The sequence below is a fragment of the Mytilus galloprovincialis genome, chromosome 14 (genome assembly GCF_965363235.1).
Source record: "Mytilus galloprovincialis chromosome 14, xbMytGall1.hap1.1, whole genome shotgun sequence".
Lineage (NCBI taxonomy): Eukaryota > Metazoa > Mollusca > Bivalvia > Mytilida > Mytilidae > Mytilus > Mytilus galloprovincialis.
The window spans coordinates 43247861-43269134 of NC_134851.1; the positions used below are offsets into that span (position 1 = coordinate 43247861).

Below are 21274 nucleotides of genomic sequence, written 5' to 3' on the forward strand. Positions count from 1 at the left end.
TGGATTATGTTAAAACTTTTGTTAATTCACTGTGATGTCTCTTTTTGAAATGAAGAAAGTTTATAAAGGATGTAGTTTGTAGGTTGCAATTAGTTATCAAAAGTACCAGGATTATAATTTAGTACGCGAGACGCGCTTTTCGTCTACATAAGACTCATCGGTGACGCTTATATCAAAATAGTTATACAGCCAAACAAGTACAAATTTGAAGAGCATTGAGGATCCAAATTTCCAAAAAGTTGTGCCAAATACGACTGAGGTAGTCTATTCCTGGGACAAGAAAATTCTTAGTTTTTCGAAAAATTCAAAGTTTTGTATCAAGAAATTTATAAAAATGACCACATAATTGATATTCATGTCAACACCGAAGTGCTGACTACTGGGTGATACCATCGGGGACGAAACGTTCACCAACAGTGGCATCGACTCAGTGGTGTAAATAGTTATCAAAAGTACCAGTATTATAATTTAGTACAAATAGCCATAATAGTTGTACATTAAGTATTCTACTGTGTTTAAAGGCACCAAGAAAGAAATCCAACAAGCAAGAAAAGGAGATAGCAGAATGGGGTTTGAACATACAGATAAAAACCGGTTGGCAAGTTTTCAAGCGGTAAGTCGTTGATTATAAGTTGTTATATATATATATATATATGATTGATTGATTGATTGTTGTTGTTTAGCGCCAATTTTAAGCACGCATGTAAGCTTTGTCGTAATTTAAATTCTTTAGAAGTGCTTAAATTTACTCTTCGCAGTCTTTCCGACTCATTGACTCTTCTTTAACAGTTTTGGTAGGATGTTTTTGTCCTGTTGATAACACAAAAGTAAGTAATAACACCTAAATGTGCTTTTTTGTGACCGCGGCATAAACTTTAATTACCTTAATTAAACGTACCAAATGTGTTCTATCATTAATACGTACTAAACATTCCACATTGCTAGAAACAGGTGAAAAATAGGGAATGTGAGGCCCAAGGGAGCAAAGAACAGAAAAACAATGCCTACCCCTGGCTCATAAAACAAATAATTTAACTTGTAAATGCTATGATTTAATTATTTTAAAGGACTTCTGTAAAGAAAACAATATCTCTGATAGGAAGTTATGAACAAATCAGATGGTAACAGTCATTTCTATCAAACTTTAAGTGAATTTATGCACCAGACTGATATCTTCATAAATACAACTTTTGCAAATATGGATTGTTTATACACTTCTTGTTCATATATAAACTAACTTATGCTAGATATATGAATCGATGATACTATTGTGACATGAATTCTAAATTGACCATTTGAAGCAGAAATTGTTAACTTTCATTGAAAAATAGGCATACAGTAAGATGTGGACTGGCAGGATTGGATACATTGTAAATATTAAATGTTGGAATGATTAACTACTAAACATTAGATTTATACTGTAGTATTCTAAAATGCTTTCAATTTGTTATCAGAATAGTCTCAAACAGGTTTCAGACAGTTCATGTCAGAAAAAAATGCACATAGGGTAAGCTGGCAATAATTAAAGACTTGTTTTCAAATTCGTTAAAAAATTGAAACAGGGGTAAGTGTTTAAAATGTACTGTAAAAGGAAACTTGGAATATATGCAGTGATTTCTTTAAGGCTATAATTCTGATAATACGTATTGTTGTGAGAAAAGGCGTTTTTAGATAGTTTGCTATTAAATAAATGTGTGTATACAATTTAATGGCATTAAGTCTTTGCTGGAGTGCCAACAAAAGTTATGCTTATACTATATGTCTTTTATTGAATAATTGTTAAAAACTACTGCATTTCCAATTTTTTTTATATACAGATATGTCTATTATTTATACTGCTTCACATAGATTTATCTTATGGTGAGTACTGACAACAAATTCGACTTATTATCTGATATTGTTCACTTTAAACTTTGTACATGATATTTTACGACAAATCTCTATAAACCGAAATAAACAATAAATGTGAGGACAATAGCAATGGTACTTCAACGTGACGATCAAAAAGAGAGGATGAAGATACCACAGAGATATTCCAACTCATAAGCCGAAAACAAACTAACGAAGTCATAACAAAATAGAAAAACGATCAAAACACAAATAACAGTACACAAGACAAATCATAGAAACATTAATCTCCAGCAACGTGTATTCCATTCAAAACTGGTGTTGTTCGCCGGTGCTTTGAAATGATTTGCATATAAAAAGTAAAAACACAAAAATACTGAACTCCGAGGAAAATTCAAAAAGGAAAGTCCCAAATCAAATGGCAAAATCAAAAGTTCAAACACATCAAACGAATGGATAACAACTGTCATATTCCTGACTTGGTACAGGCATTTTCTTATGTAGAAAATGGTAGATTGAACCTGGTTTTATAGCTAGCTAAACCTCAGACTTGTATGACAATCGCATCAAATTGCATTACATTGTCAACAATGCGTGAACAAAACAAATATACACAATAAGTAAAAATGTCAAAAATAGGGATACATCAGTCAACATTGTGCTATCATCTTAATCACTATAAAATCAATAAATGTAACGAAGAAGCACAAAAAGGCATACATCAAATTTAACATCCTCATTTTGCTTATATTATACGATTTTATTTATCTATGTTAAATATACCAATAAAGGATGGAAGGTTTTCAGTACTGGTGTAAAATTGCGCGTTTGAAATTTGCACAGGTAGACATAAAATAATTTTGTCGTGTGTTCACTAAGATTACACGAGGCTCCTAGATAAAATTTCAATGTATTGGAATACAAATTAACAGGTTAAGCATATATCTATTAAATAAATATATCCTCTACAGAACAGTGGTTTATTATTACTCATTTATTCAAGGAATGACTGTAATATTTTTCTGTTTATGAAGAAATAACATAACAAAATGTGGTGCACACGGAATAACGCGCGTACATTTTTATGTTATTTCGAATAGACAGAAAAAATATTACATTCATTTCTTATAATTTAATTCTAAATTCCATTTTAAACCGGAGCAAACCATGAAAAAACGTTGATGACGCGACGGTCACCAAACCAAATTATGTATATGGGCTGATAAACAGAACAACTTTAACCAATCAAAAGACGCGTTACATCCAAAATCAAATAATTTCAGGTTCGGTTTCATGGAGTTTAGCCACTACACCAGCAGTGTTTGGTAAAGATATTGAATTACACTGTAATTTGGATGATAATACTACACTCACCAACCACAGACATTGGAGTAAAGGTGACAACGTTAACGTATTGGTGGTAAATGGAAAGACTGTAAACGATACAAAATATTCCGAAAAGCTAGACAAGGCAAAACGTATCTCAATTTTAACTATTACGTCACTGGAACCTGGTGATGTGAACGTGCCATATACATGCCAACATGGTTTTCATACGTACAAGAAAGTTTTAAATATGACTGTTGAAAACTTCGAATGTAAGTTTCTCTGCAAATTTGTATTTTCAATAGGATTTAGTGTCATTTCTTTTCAGACTAATAATTTCAACAAAGATATGAAAAAAAAACTACCATCTAAATTGTAAAATACTATTGTCGTACCACAGTTTGTACCGCGACACGAGGACACATTATTATTCTTCGTTCTACCTAATAAAATGAGAATGAAAATCCGACAAAAGAGTAGAAAACAGCCCGATAGATATAAGATGATGTGGTATTAGAGCTTATGAGACAATTCTTTATCCAAGTTACAATATGTGAAAGTTAACCATAAAAGGTGAAAGTACGGCCTTTAACACGGAGGACACCAATGGGTCTCAAACACAACAAGTCATATTCTGAGACAATTCATTTAGAACTGTAATTTTTCATTAAACGTTATTAGTATTACAAAAGCTAATATTCCATCACTTTCTACCATGCCAGTTTATAAATCAATGAAATCACCGTTTTAAAAATCTATGGTATACAATTTTCAAATCATATACAAAAAAAGGTAATAATTTGTGCCTTAAAAATTAATTTTTGTCAATGTCTTAACCATGTAAGCGTTATGGTACGAAAATTATTTAAAAAATAGTGTTCATGTTTGACATCAGGAGTATAACTATGACATCACTTTGGTAAATGGAATCCATTTTGATATGTGGTATTATGGAGATCACTGTATTGTATTTTAAGCTTGGCCTTCAAAAACTTCATTTTATTGTTGCAAATATCCCTTTACATAGTTACATGTATTCCTTAAATGAACACTATTCCACTAATATATATAAATGATATATAAAGTCCCCGTACGGCCATACAGTAAAGCAATCTATAAAAAGCCCCAACATTACAAAACCTATAATATTTCAATCCGGAAAAATAACGATCTGAATATACAGAACATCAAACAAAACACAATATGTTATACATTACTAAAAGACAACCACTGAATATAAGCGCCTACCTTTGAACAGGCATATACAGAATGCAAATGTTAAAAAATTGACCCTTCAGTAATTGCGATGCAAACTTTATGGTTGGTTAAAAGCATGATTTTTATAGATACGGTTCGGCAGACTTCTTAAGATTGTAGTTCAACATGTGTAACATGTGTAAGGATATCCACCAAATTTAAATATCCTGTGATAATTGTGGCGTTTAGAAAAATATTTAAGATATCGTAGATTTGAATTGTCCATGTTTAAAAAAAAAAAAATATTCGAAGCGACTATTTGGATGTTTTTTTTGTTTTTAAATATTTCAGGATGTCTGTCTTGTAATATTTTTCATGATAACTTGTGATAACCTGAAATAGAGAAATGCCTTTAATGAAATCAAATTATTGAGATCCTCAAATACTTAAAGATATCTGTTAATATTTATAACCATCCAAAAATCTAGCTATAGAGGCCTTGAAATATTTCACAAAAGTTCTAAAGTTATTCAGCAATATACTGAAACCAGAATATGGAGCTCCATAAGTACAATTGCTTTATTAGTTCCGTGCATCAAACTTTTCATTAATGTTTTTGTAAGGGTAACATCATCATATCATAATCGTTATATATTTTTATTGTGTTTGAGGTCGAGAGCAGAAACATTAAAAATATGTATATGTGTAACTGAAATTAGCAACATGTTTAAAAATCTTCTGAAAAAATTACATAAGGAAAACATGGCTAATTCTTATAATCTTCTAAATTTTCGGTTGCTTTGCATTGGAATGACATTTAACTTATTATTTTGTAGACCATCCAAGCAGCAACAATGCTATTTTCAAGCAAGTTGACGACCATATATTATTTTCAATGAAATTTGAAAAGGTGTTTCCACTTCCTGCTTGCAGAGCGTCTATTGGGGTATGTTGTTAAATCCCTTTTAAATTTTGTTTGGTTAAGAAAGCGCTAAATAGTTGAAACAAACAATCAAATGACTTCGAAATGTCGATTAAGATTTTTTGTTTGTTTGAGATATGACTTTTTTCATGACATTTCAATTATTCTCCAATGTGTTAGTTATTCTTTTAATCCCCAAGCTTAATGTTCAAAGCGCCAGCTTTCTGTAAATATCATTTGTAGATGCAGATATCTGGAGTAAGAAAAAACATTCCGTATGACAAAACACAGTTTCTAAAACAGACAATGTGATTCATACGTGTTTCTCGTTTCTCGTTTTTAATATAGATTAGACCATTGTTTTTTTTTTGTTTAAATGGTTTTACACTAAAGCCAAGGTTTCGTGATGAAGACCGTATTTTGACCTATAACGGTTAACTTTTACAAATTATGACCTGGATGGAGAGTCGTCTTATTGGCACTCATACCACATCTTCGTATATCTATATATTATTTGAATATAGAAATTATAGAGTTTATGACACTGAGACAGGAACACAAAGAAATCGAGAAGCATATTCATCCCTTGGATAAGTTATACAAAAAATAGTATTCAATCATCAGTTCGATTGTCTTCTACACGAATTTGTTGATCGGTAAAGTTTATAAATATTTCAGCTTGCATGAAACTCTGTCGTTTGAACGTTTTATAAACTGTTTTTGTACTTTGCAATTTAGTGTAATGTTCTCATCATATTGTAAGTTGAAACAATGAGATACGGTCATGCACATTAAGAGAGAAAATTAACCTTATTACCTTTTTTAGAAGAACTAATTCTACAAATTTTATTAATAGGGTAAAAATATAACGCAATTGTTGAACATAAGTTCCGTTCGAAATCATGTATTTTACAAAGTTGAAGTCAGCCTGAAATATCATCACATCTCCAAAAAATGCATTCACCATCCGTTCGAGCTAGACTGTTGCGTCGGAACAAAGACGATCAAACAACGTTTTGAGACAGCTAATGATGTTTGTATTGAGATTGATCACCAAGCAAAACCAGGTATGTTTAATTTTTATCAAAGAGAGGGGCGGAAGATACCAGAGGGACAGTCATAGATCGAAACTAAACTAACACCTTCATGGCTTAAAAAGAAAAGACAAATAATAGTATACAAGACACACCATAGAAGACCAGTTTTATGCAAAATGAAAGAATAGGGTTATACTTTTTAGTTCTTAAATGAAGGTCTCACTTTGACTTCGAGAGGGAGAAGAGCAACACAAACACTGTTCTTTTGCTTTCTGTGTTTTTGGCTGATTTTGTGTAATGGATAAATGCTCCATATCTTTGCTTTCTATTAATAGTACAAAAGAATCATTGTTCATCACTTGGCGTCCGCTGTAAGGTATATGTTATCTTCTCAATTTAAATTGAATTAAGAAATTTCACCATACTTGACCATATTCCTCATTGTTGTATCTAGATAAAAGTGTCGTTGTTGTTACCTAACATTTGTGTTCAACTGTCGGGTTATGGACGTTGATTTCACAGAAGGTCGAAGGTGTGAGCCTTGGCACTACAACTTTTGTGCAACTTCCGACTTGTGGTTTAATCAAGAAACGTGCTTGCACACGCTTATTTTCTGACAGTTTCAGGTAATCCAAAAAGCTGGAAAAAGAACTTTGTTTTGTTTTTGCAATTTATATCTTGAAGCCTTTGCTATCCACTTTGTATGAGGTCCATTAGTCAATTTTGCCACAATGGCTTTTATTCCGGACAAAGAGTCGAAGACAGCAATTATCAAGCAGATATGTCATCTCATGACTTTTCTTGTTATATTTTATTTTTTATATTGAATATCAGAAAATTCACAAAGAATTGTTGTAATTGTTTTTCAACTATGGGATGTTGACTAGTTTAGTAAAAAGAGATGTCGCCAACATTTCTGGAGCATCATGTCGCTCAACAAGCATTTGCATTAATTACGTAGGCTCTAGCTGCGTTGTTGGTGTTCGATGCTCTTAGCTAATAGTACGTCAAGGAAACTCTAGCTGACCAAAGCCACTTAATCGACGGGTCATATATAAAAAGAAAATGTTGTATGATTGCCAAGGAGACAACTCTTTACAAGAGACCACAATAACAAAAAAATTAACAACTATAGTTCACTGTACGGCATTCGACAATGAAAAAAGACCATACCGCATATTTAGCTATAACAGGCCCCAAAATGACAAATGTTAAACAATTCAAACGAGAACCTTATGGGTTACTTTATGTACAAAAAAATGAACGAAAAACAAATATGAAACATATAAACAAACGACGATCACTGAATTTCAGGCTCCTGTCTTGGTACAGGCACAAACATATCGGTATCCCAACCTTCCCCTACCCTGGGACAGTGGTATAACAGTACAACATAAAAACGAACGTTGAAAAAGGCTCATATATAGATATGTGATATGAGTGCCAATGAGGCAACTCTCCATTCTAATTTATAAAAGTCTGTTTCAAGTCTAAATATTTGTGAAACTTGAAATTGTCTATGATCTTCTTGAAACTGGCTTTTCGTGTGTGGAAGGATTCAACCTGGTCATTAGTTAGTTAACTGGTAACATAGCAGATCCTTACGTAGAAAAAATATCGTGTTGAATTTCATGTTGGGTTTATAAATTGGTTGTCATTTCCTGTAAATAATAAAGTTTGAATTATGAGTGTTAATAGCAGTGCAACAGGGACTTCTTTTGAAAGCCCCGATTTTGTTTGCTCGTTAACGTTCTCATGTTTAGTTCTTCATGCTTAAATCAGGTGTTTGTGATGACAATTTTAATGCCTTAGACGTTTGATTACAACATGGGTTTGTTTTATCATGTAGGTATGTCGCTGTTTTACATGACTGTCGTGGAAGTTGTGAACTCGTAGGATTACGTATTTAGTATCGTCTGGAATATCTTTCAACAGTTGACTATCGTAGTTCTCCATGAAGGTTGCATTTGTTGCAGCAGCTCTTGTTTTTCTTTGTGCTAAGCTAGACTAATAGGAGACGTGTGGGCTTCAGCTTTCTGATTTCATGTTGTTATGTCTGTTTGTTTACTTTGAATGTGTTAAAGCGAAACGATTATCATGTAGTGTTCCCATAGCCAGATTTTGTTTGGTTAGTCGAAATCTGATGAAAATCTACACACGTTCCATGTATGCTTGAGCATTCTAAAAAAATACAGGCTTGTGCATTTTGTTCCTTTGTTGTGATTAGTTCTTGAGCTCTTTGAAGGCGAGGTCACTCCAACTAACTTGAACTCTAAATCCGACCAGAGGGCTTCTACCTCCTGATATATTTCTGTGATAAATCCCGACCCCACTCGTGAGTTCACATATTCGTCTTGTCTCAGGATTTGTATCTAAAATTCTGATATCAGACAGATATTCAACAATCTGTCTATTGATATCCTATTACTGTTTCGATATCTTTTTCTGCACGTTCGATTCAACGTCGGTTGTTTAATGTTTTGGTTACACAAGCTGTGTTACCAACTGTAACAGTGGGAAACTACTGTTGCCTTTACTTCAGAAAAATTAAGTAGCACTTACAAACGATGCATTTCTGTAGTTGATGGTCATTATACGTATAGCCAAGTTGTCGTTAATTTACTGTACGCCTAGTAATAGCGTTTACTTATAGTTCACAACAGGATGGTGGTTGCCGTTGAACTGATGTAGAGTGACGTTATTTGTGAGACATATCAGGAAGGCAAAATATATTTTCCGTGTTGATATTATCCAGTAAGAATAACTGACAATGAGGTCAAGACAATATAAGACTGTATGATGCTGATGTGTTTTTTTCTTCTTTAAAATTCAATATAATTAATGGCAAAACAATATGAAAAATAACAAAAATTACAATTATAAAATGTGTTGATTAATCTTATGATTAACGTCAGATATAGAGAATAACACAGTCCGTTGAATGTGAGACAAATTTGCATGCATAGCACAGTTAAATTTCCAGTATTATACACATAAACAGTTTGAAAGCACCAACTATAAAATATTGTAACTCACTCTGTGGTTAGCCAAGGTTGTGTTCCGGATTACGTCTGTCCGAAAATTCATTCTGTTCCTTGCAGTTCTGCATTAGATAAGTCTGAGAGAGGGAACATTAACACTGTGTCTAAACGTTTCGTTTTTGTTTCATGATATCGAAGAATAAATATACATATATAACTATTTTCTATTGTGAGATATGATATTTTCTATAACCGTTCTAGATTGACGGAGAAATAAGTAAAAAGCACGTCAAAATGACAAATAGAGTGCACATGGACTCGAATTTGTTTAAACTATCGTTAAATTGTTCACATTGTACATGTTGTACGAAAAGAAAGGTAAGGAAAGACAGATACTAAAATGGAAATTGTACAACTACCCACTTTCAGCACATCAGTACTTGTATTTCTGTGTATGGAACGAAATAAATGGGTCATGTCAAAATGAAAGAAACCGGTTTCGTCAATGTTGTTTACTACACAATCACCCGTTTTCATCTATGTAAAGGTCCCGGTTTTGTTTTGTTTTGAAACCACAATTTTATTAAAAGCAACGTTAACAAGGATCTAAACATTGTTCATCGAAAGAAATTCGACATAATACATGTACTTAATGTAAAACAAAACAAAAATAACTACTTCATATTATATACTAAGAGTGTACGCACTGCATATATATTCTTTGATATAGTTAAAAATAACAAATAAATTAACAGAAACCTACCATTGCTTTGTCTATAAATGTTTTGTCACCGTGCCGGATATTAGATACCATCGAGTTCAAACATTTTTTGCCGGTGTATTTTAGACACAGTGATTAATAATATTAACGATAATTTGAAGTTTCTGCGTTGTTTTTTTTTTGGGTTAAAACCGCCTTAGTCATGAGTAATATTTGTATACACTATTAAGAATATAATAAAATAATATGCAAAAAAACTTATTGTTGTTCAACATTTCAATCGTTATTTATTGTACATTATTCTAATGAATCCTTTTTATGTTTAGTTGTACAAGAACAAGAAAAAGACCAGACTCTTGGACTCGTTGGACTTGCGGTATTTGTTGTATTTGCAGGAGTGTTTGTTGGCGGTTTTATTCTTGGAATCATCATCAAAGAATGTAATAAATGCAGAAGATTAAGATAATCAGAAAATAAAAACATTCTAAGCATATTTTCAAATAGGCATTTTGTTTTACAGTGAACCAGGACGGATAACCATTTACATACAACATGTATTCATTTATATAAGACTCATATTATACAATGCACAAAATATACCAATGGTTCAATGGAGCACATTTACTTGAAAAGCACATATGGCTTTTTATAATTGATTTAAACTATTTAGAATTGTAACTTCTTTTAAAGTACTCTTGTAAGGTCTGATGCAAATATCATATTAGTTAGGAGACTTTGCTCATTGTCGATGGCTATACAGTGACTTATAGTTGGTTTAATCCACTTTAGTTTGACTTTGCTGAAAGGTTGTCTCATTGACCATCATATCACATTTTCTTATTTCAAATAAGAATATTTCATCAGTCTTTTGTTTTTGTCTTCTATGTCAAAAATATGGAATGCATAAAATGAGGACGCTTACACCTTTAAACGAAAGCTAAAACTTGAGACTGATTAAAACGGAAACCACCTGGATACTACTTACACGGTTAACGAAATATCAGTGTTTTGCATTCTAGATTTAGAAAAAAGTTGTACCGTTAAAAATGGCTCGTACATGTGTCACTTTTATTTATATACAATATTTGCAGCTGTGGAGATAGGGTTGAAGTAACTCATCACAAATATCAGGCTTACAATGTTTTTTATGCCAGACATGCATTTCGTCATTATAAGAATAATTTGTGGACTTCTAGTCAAAATAGTTTGGAGATCAAGTTAAATACGCCTTGCTTCAACATCCAAACATAATATTTTTGGACTGCGACCGCTACTACGAATACATATAAGGGGTTATGATTTGTGGACTTAACAGTTTTAATGTATTAGCTATGGTCTCCAACTTTTAGACATACAATTTTTATTATGTTCTCAAACCAACACATATCAATGAGAAGATGTAGTATGAGTCTCAACGTCGTGAAAACCGGGAAGTTTTTAGAAACTGAAAAAGGTAAATTTTAAATAAAACAAACCAACAAAACAGGTTGTAGACTATTAATTTTTACTTTATTTATTGTTATACTGTTGTCTATGTATAACTGCATGAATTACTACTTAGTAAATTTGGGGTCTAATTAGCGGTTCGAGTGACAATTTGATAAAAAAAAAACCACAGACAATTACTTGGATTTAAAACAAAATCAAACGTAAAGTGTCAGGGGTTAACAGAATCAATCCAGTATTCTGAGGAAAGAATGCATGATGTATTCGCTCGTTATAAAAAAAAAAGACTCTACGAATACGCAACAATCATGAACCAAACGATCAACTGTGAGACAAAAAAAAAATTAAACGGTTTTCGTTTATTGTTTTATTCAAAGAATAGGCAATACGTTTTGAGTTTGCTTTAATTGATGTTTGTCATTTCGGGGCAATTTGCACCGTGCTGTGCAGGTATGGGTTTTGCTCATTATTGAATGCCGTGTTAACATAAAGTTGCCGTAATATCGTCTTTGGTTGAGCGTTGTCTAACAGGAGATCATACAACATCTTCTTATGTTTGAAAAATGTCCAAAAGTGATGTTTTAAAGAAAACGCACGAAAAGAACTATTTGAGGGTGCATGTCTGATTGTTGCAATGTTAAATTTCTGTTAACATCCATATATCCTGGTTTTTGAGTAACAGTAAAGTTTCCTAACCTATATCCCGATTTCCACACATTAAAAACGCGATGTTATTATTATTACTTTTACTGTTTGGTCTGTATTCTGTGATATCAATGTGTTGTTTGTATTATCTTTCATTTTTGCTAGTGAGGGGTATTATCGCCATAATCTAAACTGGCATATATTGAAATTTGTTAATATGAATTAAACATGATTTTTTTCAATGTCATAACAATTAAAATTGCGTTTAAGTCTAAAAAGCTATAATCAAAGTATTACTTTATCTGTATCTTCACTTATTAACACCTACCTTATGCTACAGACAAGTCCAAATATCGTTGCTAGCCATTCAATGTTTTTAAATTTTCAGTTGAATGACATAACCTACATGAGTGTCAAAATACAATAGTGTTTTTTTTTCGTGTTCACTGTTTAAAATATATGTAGACATTGGACTAGCCAATATGCATTATGCATACAGAATGGAAATACTATTAGACGATTAAATTTTTCATTTGAGTTTTAAAAAGTACATATAACCATTTTATTTTAATTTTCTGTACTATCTTCGTTGGATTTTAGCAAATAATGAAAATAATACTACTATAACATTCAATCTTCCGAACTTGCATAATATTGCTGTTACGATTAGGATATGTAACCGGTGGTAATTTGGGAGTGGTCAGAACTTTAATTTTTAATTTTCGTATTTATGTTTCTGTCTTTGGTATATTTGTTGTGTTTGTAAATTCGGATTATTTGTTGAGATACAGGATATTTTCACGTTAAGAATGAAAGAAGAAAACATGAAAAGAAAACCATAAAATAGGGGCTAACAGTTGCAATTACAATTTTTTGTTTATCAGATATTTTTTAATGATTTTCTGTTTGTTTTTACCTTGAACTTGTCCTTAAGTTCAATGTTTCCTTGCGTTGTCGATATATCCTTTAAAAAAAGTAATGCTCCCATTTAGGATATATTTGAAGTAGAGGTGACGTTACCTTTTATTTTTGAAAATTTTGAAATATACAACAGGGTTTTTACTTAATGTCGTATCAGAGTGAGTGTTGACCGATAACGAGTTGATCCATTGATTGACACTTAAAGTGATTTGATACACTTTTAGGTTAGAGTTATCGAGGATTTAAATCCCTGTGTGTGAATACATTGTAGGTGAATGAAAAATAGTTTTATCTGATTTGTACAACAAACATCGTCCGTTACTTTCAATTTAAACACATCGCTAACTACAACCATTTTATAACCTTGCATAAAAGTGATTATTTAGTTTAAATTCTGTTTCATTTAATCTATTAATTTCAAGCTACTTTAATACGAAAGTGATCAAGAAAAGGCGTAATTCAACTCAACGTCTTTATACTATAACTTTCCACAAAGGATAATTGATCTATGGTAAAACTAAGGATTTCCTTATCCATGTTATCCCAGGAATAGACGACCTTAGCCGTTTTTGGCACAACTTTTAGGAATTTCGGGTCCTCAATACTCTTCAACTTTGCACTTGTTTGGCTTTATAACTATTTTGATTTGAGCGTCACTGATGAGTCTTATGTAGACGAAACGGGCTTCTGGCGTATTAAATTATAATCCTGGTACCTTTGATAACTATTTACACATTGCAGGTACAAATTATATATATTTAGACATTTATAAAAGGAACTTAAGTGAAGTGAAAGCAATACTATTGTATAATATTCCATGAGTATTTTTTTATTTTTCATATTCTAAGCCGTATATGGATGTTCTTATCACAAAACTTTTAAGATAATATAATCATTGTAAATGTTGTAACTGTCATCGACAGATAGTAAGGTATTTTGATTAATGGTCCACGTTGTGTATATTGTAAATACAGAAATTATTGCGATGTTTTTATTTTTGAGAAAAATACGACAGGGTTATTATCGTCAACATATAAACTAGCATATTGAAATTTGTTTATGTGATCATGAATGAAACATGATGTTTCTCAATGTTGTAAAAATTAAAATGGCATTTAAGTTTAAAACGACATAATCAAAGTATTTCTATATCTGTATCTTTATTTATAAACAACTACTTTATGCAAAAAAAAAGCCAAGTATCAATCTTGTTGCCAGCCATTCAATATTTTAAAATTTTCAGTTAAAAATGGTATTACACCTTTATGAGTGTCAAAATACAATAGAGGTTTGTTTTATTTGTATACACTATTTAAAACATTTGAAGACATTGGACAAGCCAATTTGCATTATTCTTACAGTATCGAAATTTTATTTGACGATTGTTTTATTTATATGATTTTTAAAAAAGTACAAATTACCGTTTTTTTCTATTTTCCTGTTCTGTTTTCGTTGGGTTTTAGCAAATGATGAAAATAATACAACTATTTAACTTTCAATCTTCCAGATTTGTATTACATAACAATGCTATTACGATGAGGATATGTAACCGTAGGTAATTTGGGAGTAGTCAGACCTTTTATTTTTAATTTCCTTATTTATGTCTTTGGTTTATTTATTTTGTTTGTAAATTCGGATTATTTGTTCAGATACGGGACATTTTCACTTAAAGAATGAAAGAAAAAAACATGAAAAGAAAACCATAAAAAAGGGGCTAACAGTTGCAATTTACAATTTTTTGTTTATCAGATATTTTTTAATGATTTTCTGGTTTTTTTTTACCTTGAACTTGTCCTTAAGTTCAATGTTTCCTTGCGTTGTCGATATATTCTTTAAAAAAGTAATGCTCCTATTTAGGATATATTTGAAGTAGAGGTGACGTTACCTTTTATTTAGAAAATTTTAAAATAAACAACAGTTTTTGTTACTTAATGTCATGTCAGAGTGAGTGTTGACCGATAACGAGTTGATCCATTAATTGACACTTAAAGTGATTTGATACACTTTTAGGTTAGAGTTATCGATGTTTTAAATCCCTGTGTGTGAATAGGTGAATGAAAAATAGTTTTATTTGAATTTTTACAAAAAACTTCGTCCGTTACCTTTAATTTAAACACATCTCTAACTACAACCATTTTATTTGGCCTTTTTAACTTTCTTGGATTCGAGCGTCACTGATGAGTCTTTTGTAGACGAAACGCGCGTCTGGCGTATGTACAAAATTCAGTCCTGGTATCTATGATGAGTTTATTTACAACCACTAGGTCGATGCCACTGCTGGTGGAGATTTATTTCCCCGAGGGTATCACCAGCCCAGTAGTCAGCACTTTTGTGCTGACATGAATTATCATTGATCTGGTTAAATTTCTAAATTAACTGATTACAAAATTTTTAATTTTTGAAATACTATGGCTTTTCTACCTCAGGAATAGATTACCTTAGCTGGATTTGGCAAAACATTTAGGAATTTTGGTCCTCAAAGCTCTTCAACTTCGTACTTTATTTGGCCTTTTCAACTTTTTTGGATTCGAGCGTCACTGATGAGTCTTTTGTAGACGAAACGCGCTTCTGGCGTATATACAAAATTTAGTCCTGGTATCTATGATGAGTTTATTTACAACCAATGGGTCGATGCCACTGCTGGTGGAGATTTATTTCCCCGAGAGTATCATTAGCCCAGTAGTCAGCACTTTTGTGCTGACATGAATTATCATTGATATGGTTTAATTTATAAATTAACTGACGAAACGGGCGTCTGGCGTATTAAATTATAATCCTTGTATCTTTGATAACTATTTACACATTGCAGGTACAAATTATATATATTTAGACATTTATAAAAGGAACTTAAGTGACGTGAAAGCAATACTATTGTATAATATTCCATGAGTAATTTTTTATTTGTCATATTCTAACCCTATATGGATGTTTTTATCACAAAACTTTTAAGATAATATAATCATTGTAAATGTTGTAACTGTCATCGAAGGATAGTAAGGTATGATGATTAATGGTGCACGTTGTGTATATTGTAAATACAGAAATTATTGCGATGTTTTTATTTTTGCGAAAAATTGCGACAGGGTTATAATCGCAATAATTTAAACTTGCATATTGAAAGTTGTTTATATGAGATAAACAGTTTTTTTTTCAATGTTATAAGAATCAAAATCGCATTTAAGTCTTAAAAGACATAATCAAAGTATTTCTATATCTGTATCTTTATTTATAAACACCTATCTTATGCTAAAGACAAGTCCAAATCTCGTTGCTAGCCAATCAATATTTTTAAATTTTCAGTTGAATTATATTACACCTACATGAGTGTCAAAATACTATAGTGTATTGTGTTTTTTTCCGTGTACACTGTTTAAAATATTTGTAGGCATTGGACAGCCAATTTGCATTATGCATGCAGTATCGAAATTATATAAGACGATTGCTGCGAGGGTACAGTGGCATCCACATACACTCCCTTTCGGGATTAATGGAGATGTGTCAATAACGTATATTTATACGACACTTATGTTTACAAGGACAATCAATCCCCACCCAACACAAAGGGAGTGCTAGGACATCGGGAAGTCTGTTATTATTTAGGAGGAAGCCGAAATACTTGGAGAGAACTACCGGGCCTCTCGGTGGAAACAGACAAACCAGAGCGATATCAGAAGATTGATCTCCAGGTCAAAGTAGGGACAAACTGACAAACCATGGCCCCAAATTACCCATTACAGTTTAAACTCCGGTCTGGTTACCAGAGATATGCGTGAGAGGGTGCAAATTACCTTTCTGGTGTACTGATAATTTTAGCAACCCAAGTGAGTATCGAACTCGGGACCTTCAGCACTGTAGCCATCGGTCTTAACCACTAGACCTCGAACTCACACTTAATCTTAATGTTCATCGTCATTCGCCAACGAATGAGTAAGATTCCAACATTTTTTTTAAAATTTGATGGGCTTCTAGAATATCATGGTTAAATGATGAAAGCAACGGAAAGGTTTTTTTTATATGTAATATTACATAAATGTTTGAAATCTTGTAATAATTTTATCATTTACAAATTAAATATTAAGTGATGGAAAGGCAATACTATTTCAAAATATTCCAATAGGTAAATTTTTATTTTTCATATTCTAAACCGTATATGGGTGTTTTTATCACAAAACTTTTAAGATAATGTAATCATTGTAAATGTTGTAACTGTCATCGAAAGATAATAAGGTATTTTGATTAATGGTGCTTGTTGTGTATACAGAAAATTCAGAAATTATTGCGATGTTTTTATTTTTGCGAAAAATGCGATAGGGTTATTATGGCCATAATCTAAATTCGCATGTTGAATTTTTATTTGTTTATATGAATTAAACAGGATTTTTCTCAATATCATAAAAATTGAAATCGTATTTAAGTCTAAAAAGACATAATCAAAGTATTATTATATCTGTATCTTTATTTGTAAACACATACCTAATGCTTAGGACAAGTTCAAATTTCGTTAATAGCCATTCAATATTTTTAAATTTTCAGTTGAATAATACATGTGATATAACACGTACATGAGTGTCAAAATACAAAAGTGGTTTTTTTTTCGTGTAGACTGTTTAAATTATTTGTAGGCATTGGACAAGCCAATTTGCATTATGCACGCAGTTTTCAAATTTTATTAGATGATTGATTTTTTTTAAATGATTTTTTCAAAGGTACACATTACCATTTTTTTTATTTTCCTGTACCGTCTTCGTTGGATTTAAGCAAATGATAAAAATAATACTACTATAACATTCAATCTTCGAAATAAGCATAACAATACTGTTACGATGAGAGTTCGTAACTGATGGTAATTTGGAAGAGGTCAGAACTTTTTCATTCATTTTCCTTATTTATGTTTTTGTCTTTGTTTATATTCTTTTGTTTGTTAATTCTGATTATTTGTTCAGATACGAGATATATTCCGCGTAAGAATGAAAGAAGAAAGCATGAAAAGAAAACCATAAAATAGAGGGCTAACTGTTGCAATTTACAATTTTTGTTTATCAGACTACCTTTTTTTAATGATTTATCTGATTGTTTCTACCTTGAACTTGTCCTAAAGTCCTATAATTCTAAATATTTGACAGGTTATTCTCCCTGTTAATCAAAAAGTTCTTTAAAAAATGTAATACTACCATTTAGGATATATGTGAAATAGAGGTAACGTTACCTTTTATTTTTGAAAATTTGAAAATAAATTACTTTTTTTTTCTTATTGCCGTGTCAGAGTGAGTCTTGACTGTTATCGAGTTGACCCATTGATTGATACTTAAAGTGATTTGATACACTTTTATGCTAAAGTTATCGATGTTTTAAATCTCTGTGTGTAAATAGGTGAATGAAAAATAGTTTTATTTGATTTTTACAACGAACTTTGCCCTTTACTTTCAATTTACCACATCGCTTACTACAACCAATTTATAATCGTGTATTAAAGTGAACATTTTTATATTTAGTTTTAATTTTTTTTCAATTAATTCATTAATTCCAAGCTATTTTAAAACGAATTTTAAAGTAATCAAGAAGAGGTGTAATTCACCTCCTGTCTTTATACTTTACCTTTTCACAAAGGATAATTGATCTGTGAAATAATATGTCATTATAAACAGTTACTGCTTAATCTGTCGATATATTTAAGACTCGTTTTAAAGAAGTTCAATCCTACATATATAAAAGATGATATAAAGTAGTTATAATAAGTTTTAATATGAAATGATGCAGTTAAGATAACATCGTTCATCGGTCATCTGACTATATTTATCACTGTTTTCAGTCCTTAATAAAAAAGAAAGGCAACAGTTGTATACCACTGTTCGAAATTCATAAATCGATTGAGAAAAAAACATATCCGGGTAACAAAATAAAACTGAGGGAAACACATCAAATATCAGAGGAGAAGCGCGACAAAACAGAAACACAACATTAAATATAACAAACACACAAACGAACTATAATATATCAATGTCCATTTTCCTGACTTGGTACAGGACATTTTGAAAGAACAAAACTGGTGGGTTGAGCCTGGTTTAATGGCATGCCAAACCTCCCGCTTTTATGGTAAGGTTAAATATAACATAACAATGACAACATTACATGATAGGACTACAATGCAAATAAATAATAATAGCTAATAAAAGGTGCCAGGTTAAAAATTGAATACGTCAGACGCGCGTTTCGTCCACACAAGACTAACCAGTGACGCACTGATGAAAAAAGTTCGAAAGCCAAAATAAAAAAAACAAAGGACAAGATACCAAGTTGAAGAGCATTGAGGACCAACAATTCCAAAAAGTTGGGCCGAATATTGCTAGAGTTTTCGGCCTGGGATAAGAAGATCCGTATTATTTGGAATGGTTTATAAAATTGCATATCACGGCTTTGTGACGTCAAATACGATGAACCGGCCTTAATAATTTTGACCCGGACATATCAGCGACAAATAAGCAGAAAATTATAGGCGGCAATGCTAAGGCTATTCCATTAGTCTTATTATTAAGACTATTCTAAATTACATACACGTGACCTTAGAACAATTAAAAAGTTTCCGTTTATATTTTAAATATTTAAGTTCAGTCTCGTCTGAAGACGTATACGAACTGCTTAAAAGTGACGACGTGCTTAACGACTTCCTCCATGATCCATCATGAACAAAGACTGGTCAATAGCAGACTTCTCCATTGGTCTAATCTGGAGCAGACTTGTCCATATGTCTAATCTGGAGCAAACTTGTCCATAGGTCTGCAGTACTATAGAATAAACCGGTGTATGATTTTTGATACCACTGACGCCTTCATTGGGACAGACACAAAAATGCGGAGGGTAAAGATTTTGTTAGATATTAACATTCCGTCAATAAATCTATCAAATGTAGAATAAACAAACACACAGCAAAAGGCATAGTAAAATATGTCGAAAAAGAAGACATAGGCCAATTATACAACAGAAATGACTACACAATTTAAACATTCTTACAAATGAATCTAACAAAGACCGCCAACAAAAACGGTATTGTAGCTAATGTTAAGGTTGACAAAGACATCGACAAAACGTGTTGGTAGTTTATAGCATATTTATATGGACGCCGAAAGAAAAAAATTGTATAGTTGATAATACATACCGTATGTAGCACACAACTTTTCGATAAAATATAAATTAAGTAATTATATCATGCATAAATACAAGAGCAATCAAAATGGAAACTACACTGTCAACTTAACGCTTTCCATCCGAATGGTTCACAAGGACCTAAATGAACCAGGAACACCTAAGTTAAACAAAACGGTAGTGGGATGCATTTATGGGCAGAAAATCACAGGACAAAAACACCTCACTAATGATTTTTTGATATTAATCTGAATTTATAAGTTCTTTCTTTACATATTATTATTTCAACAGTTGAGATCCGAAGCATCTAAAACAAACCATGTTTTTTTTTACTTTTTTTCCCCGTTTGATTTATAGTGAAATGATCCAAATCCTTAAATTTAACCAAATGCAAAATTTATAGTAAAAATCTATTTGTTTAACACAATTTTTTCATCGAAATATAATGTATCGCTCAGGTGATATATATGCCGTAGTAATTATTATACAATACAATATACATTTGCATTTGAAATTAAATAATACACAAAAAATGTAATTCATTTTTAATAAAACAAGGTATTACGATATCACATACCTACCCTTAAACTTAAAAAAAACTGACAATTTAAAACTACATTGCAGTTAAACATGTAAAAATCAGGATATAAACAAATCAAAATATATGCATACACTTTGTTTTAGATTGTACAGTTACCACATCTTTTTTATACACATCGCCAGTAGCAATATTGAAAAAAAGATCTGTTTCTATCTTCTGTCCGTCCGGTATTTTAAGTGCTCTTCAATGTTGAATTATAGCCACAATTTAAAACAGATTTATTTTATGGGTTTGTAATATTTTTACATGCGATATGACTCTGTAAAAATGTATCATATTATCGAAACTAGCAGTCTTAAGCTCTTATTTCTTTTCAGGTTTTATAATCTTATATCAAGTTGAAAAAAGACCTCGCTTAAAAAACACTAAATATACAAAATATAAAATATCTATCAAATAGTCTATACAAGATTCAACTTAGGGGTCATCTTGATCGTACGTCTGTTTGTCCAACGAATATCTCGAATTTTCTTAGGAATTATCAAACAG

General features: G+C 31.5%; 1 protein-coding gene across 1 annotated transcript; it reads left to right on the plus strand.

The window, feature by feature from the left end:
* The first annotated feature begins 496 nt into the window (after positions 1 to 496).
* On the plus strand, positions 497 to 10864 carry LOC143059552 (uncharacterized). Its single transcript, XM_076233072.1, has 6 exons — positions 497 to 613; positions 1818 to 1860; positions 3132 to 3446; positions 5208 to 5317; positions 6150 to 6360; positions 10359 to 10864. Exons 1-6 carry the CDS (start codon positions 566 to 568, stop codon positions 10496 to 10498), a joined length of 867 nt encoding a protein of 288 aa, XP_076089187.1. The 5' UTR covers positions 497 to 565; the 3' UTR covers positions 10499 to 10864.
* The last annotated feature ends 10410 nt before the right edge of the window (positions 10865 to 21274 follow it).

What these genes read in the sequence shown, in the direction of transcription:
- LOC143059552 (XM_076233072.1), top strand. Translation starts at nt 566, where the DNA reads ATGGGGTTTGAACATACAGATAAAAACCGGTTGGCAAGTTTTCAAGCG. An exon ending in GACTGTTGAAAACTTCGAAT is followed by an intron (nt 3,447 to 5,207) that starts GTAAGTTTCTCT and finishes ATTATTTTGTAG; the next exon opens with ACCATCCAAGCAGCAACAAT. An exon ending in CTTGCAGAGCGTCTATTGGG is followed by an intron (nt 5,318 to 6,149) that starts GTATGTTGTTAA and finishes TTTTATTAATAG; the next exon opens with GGTAAAAATATAACGCAATT.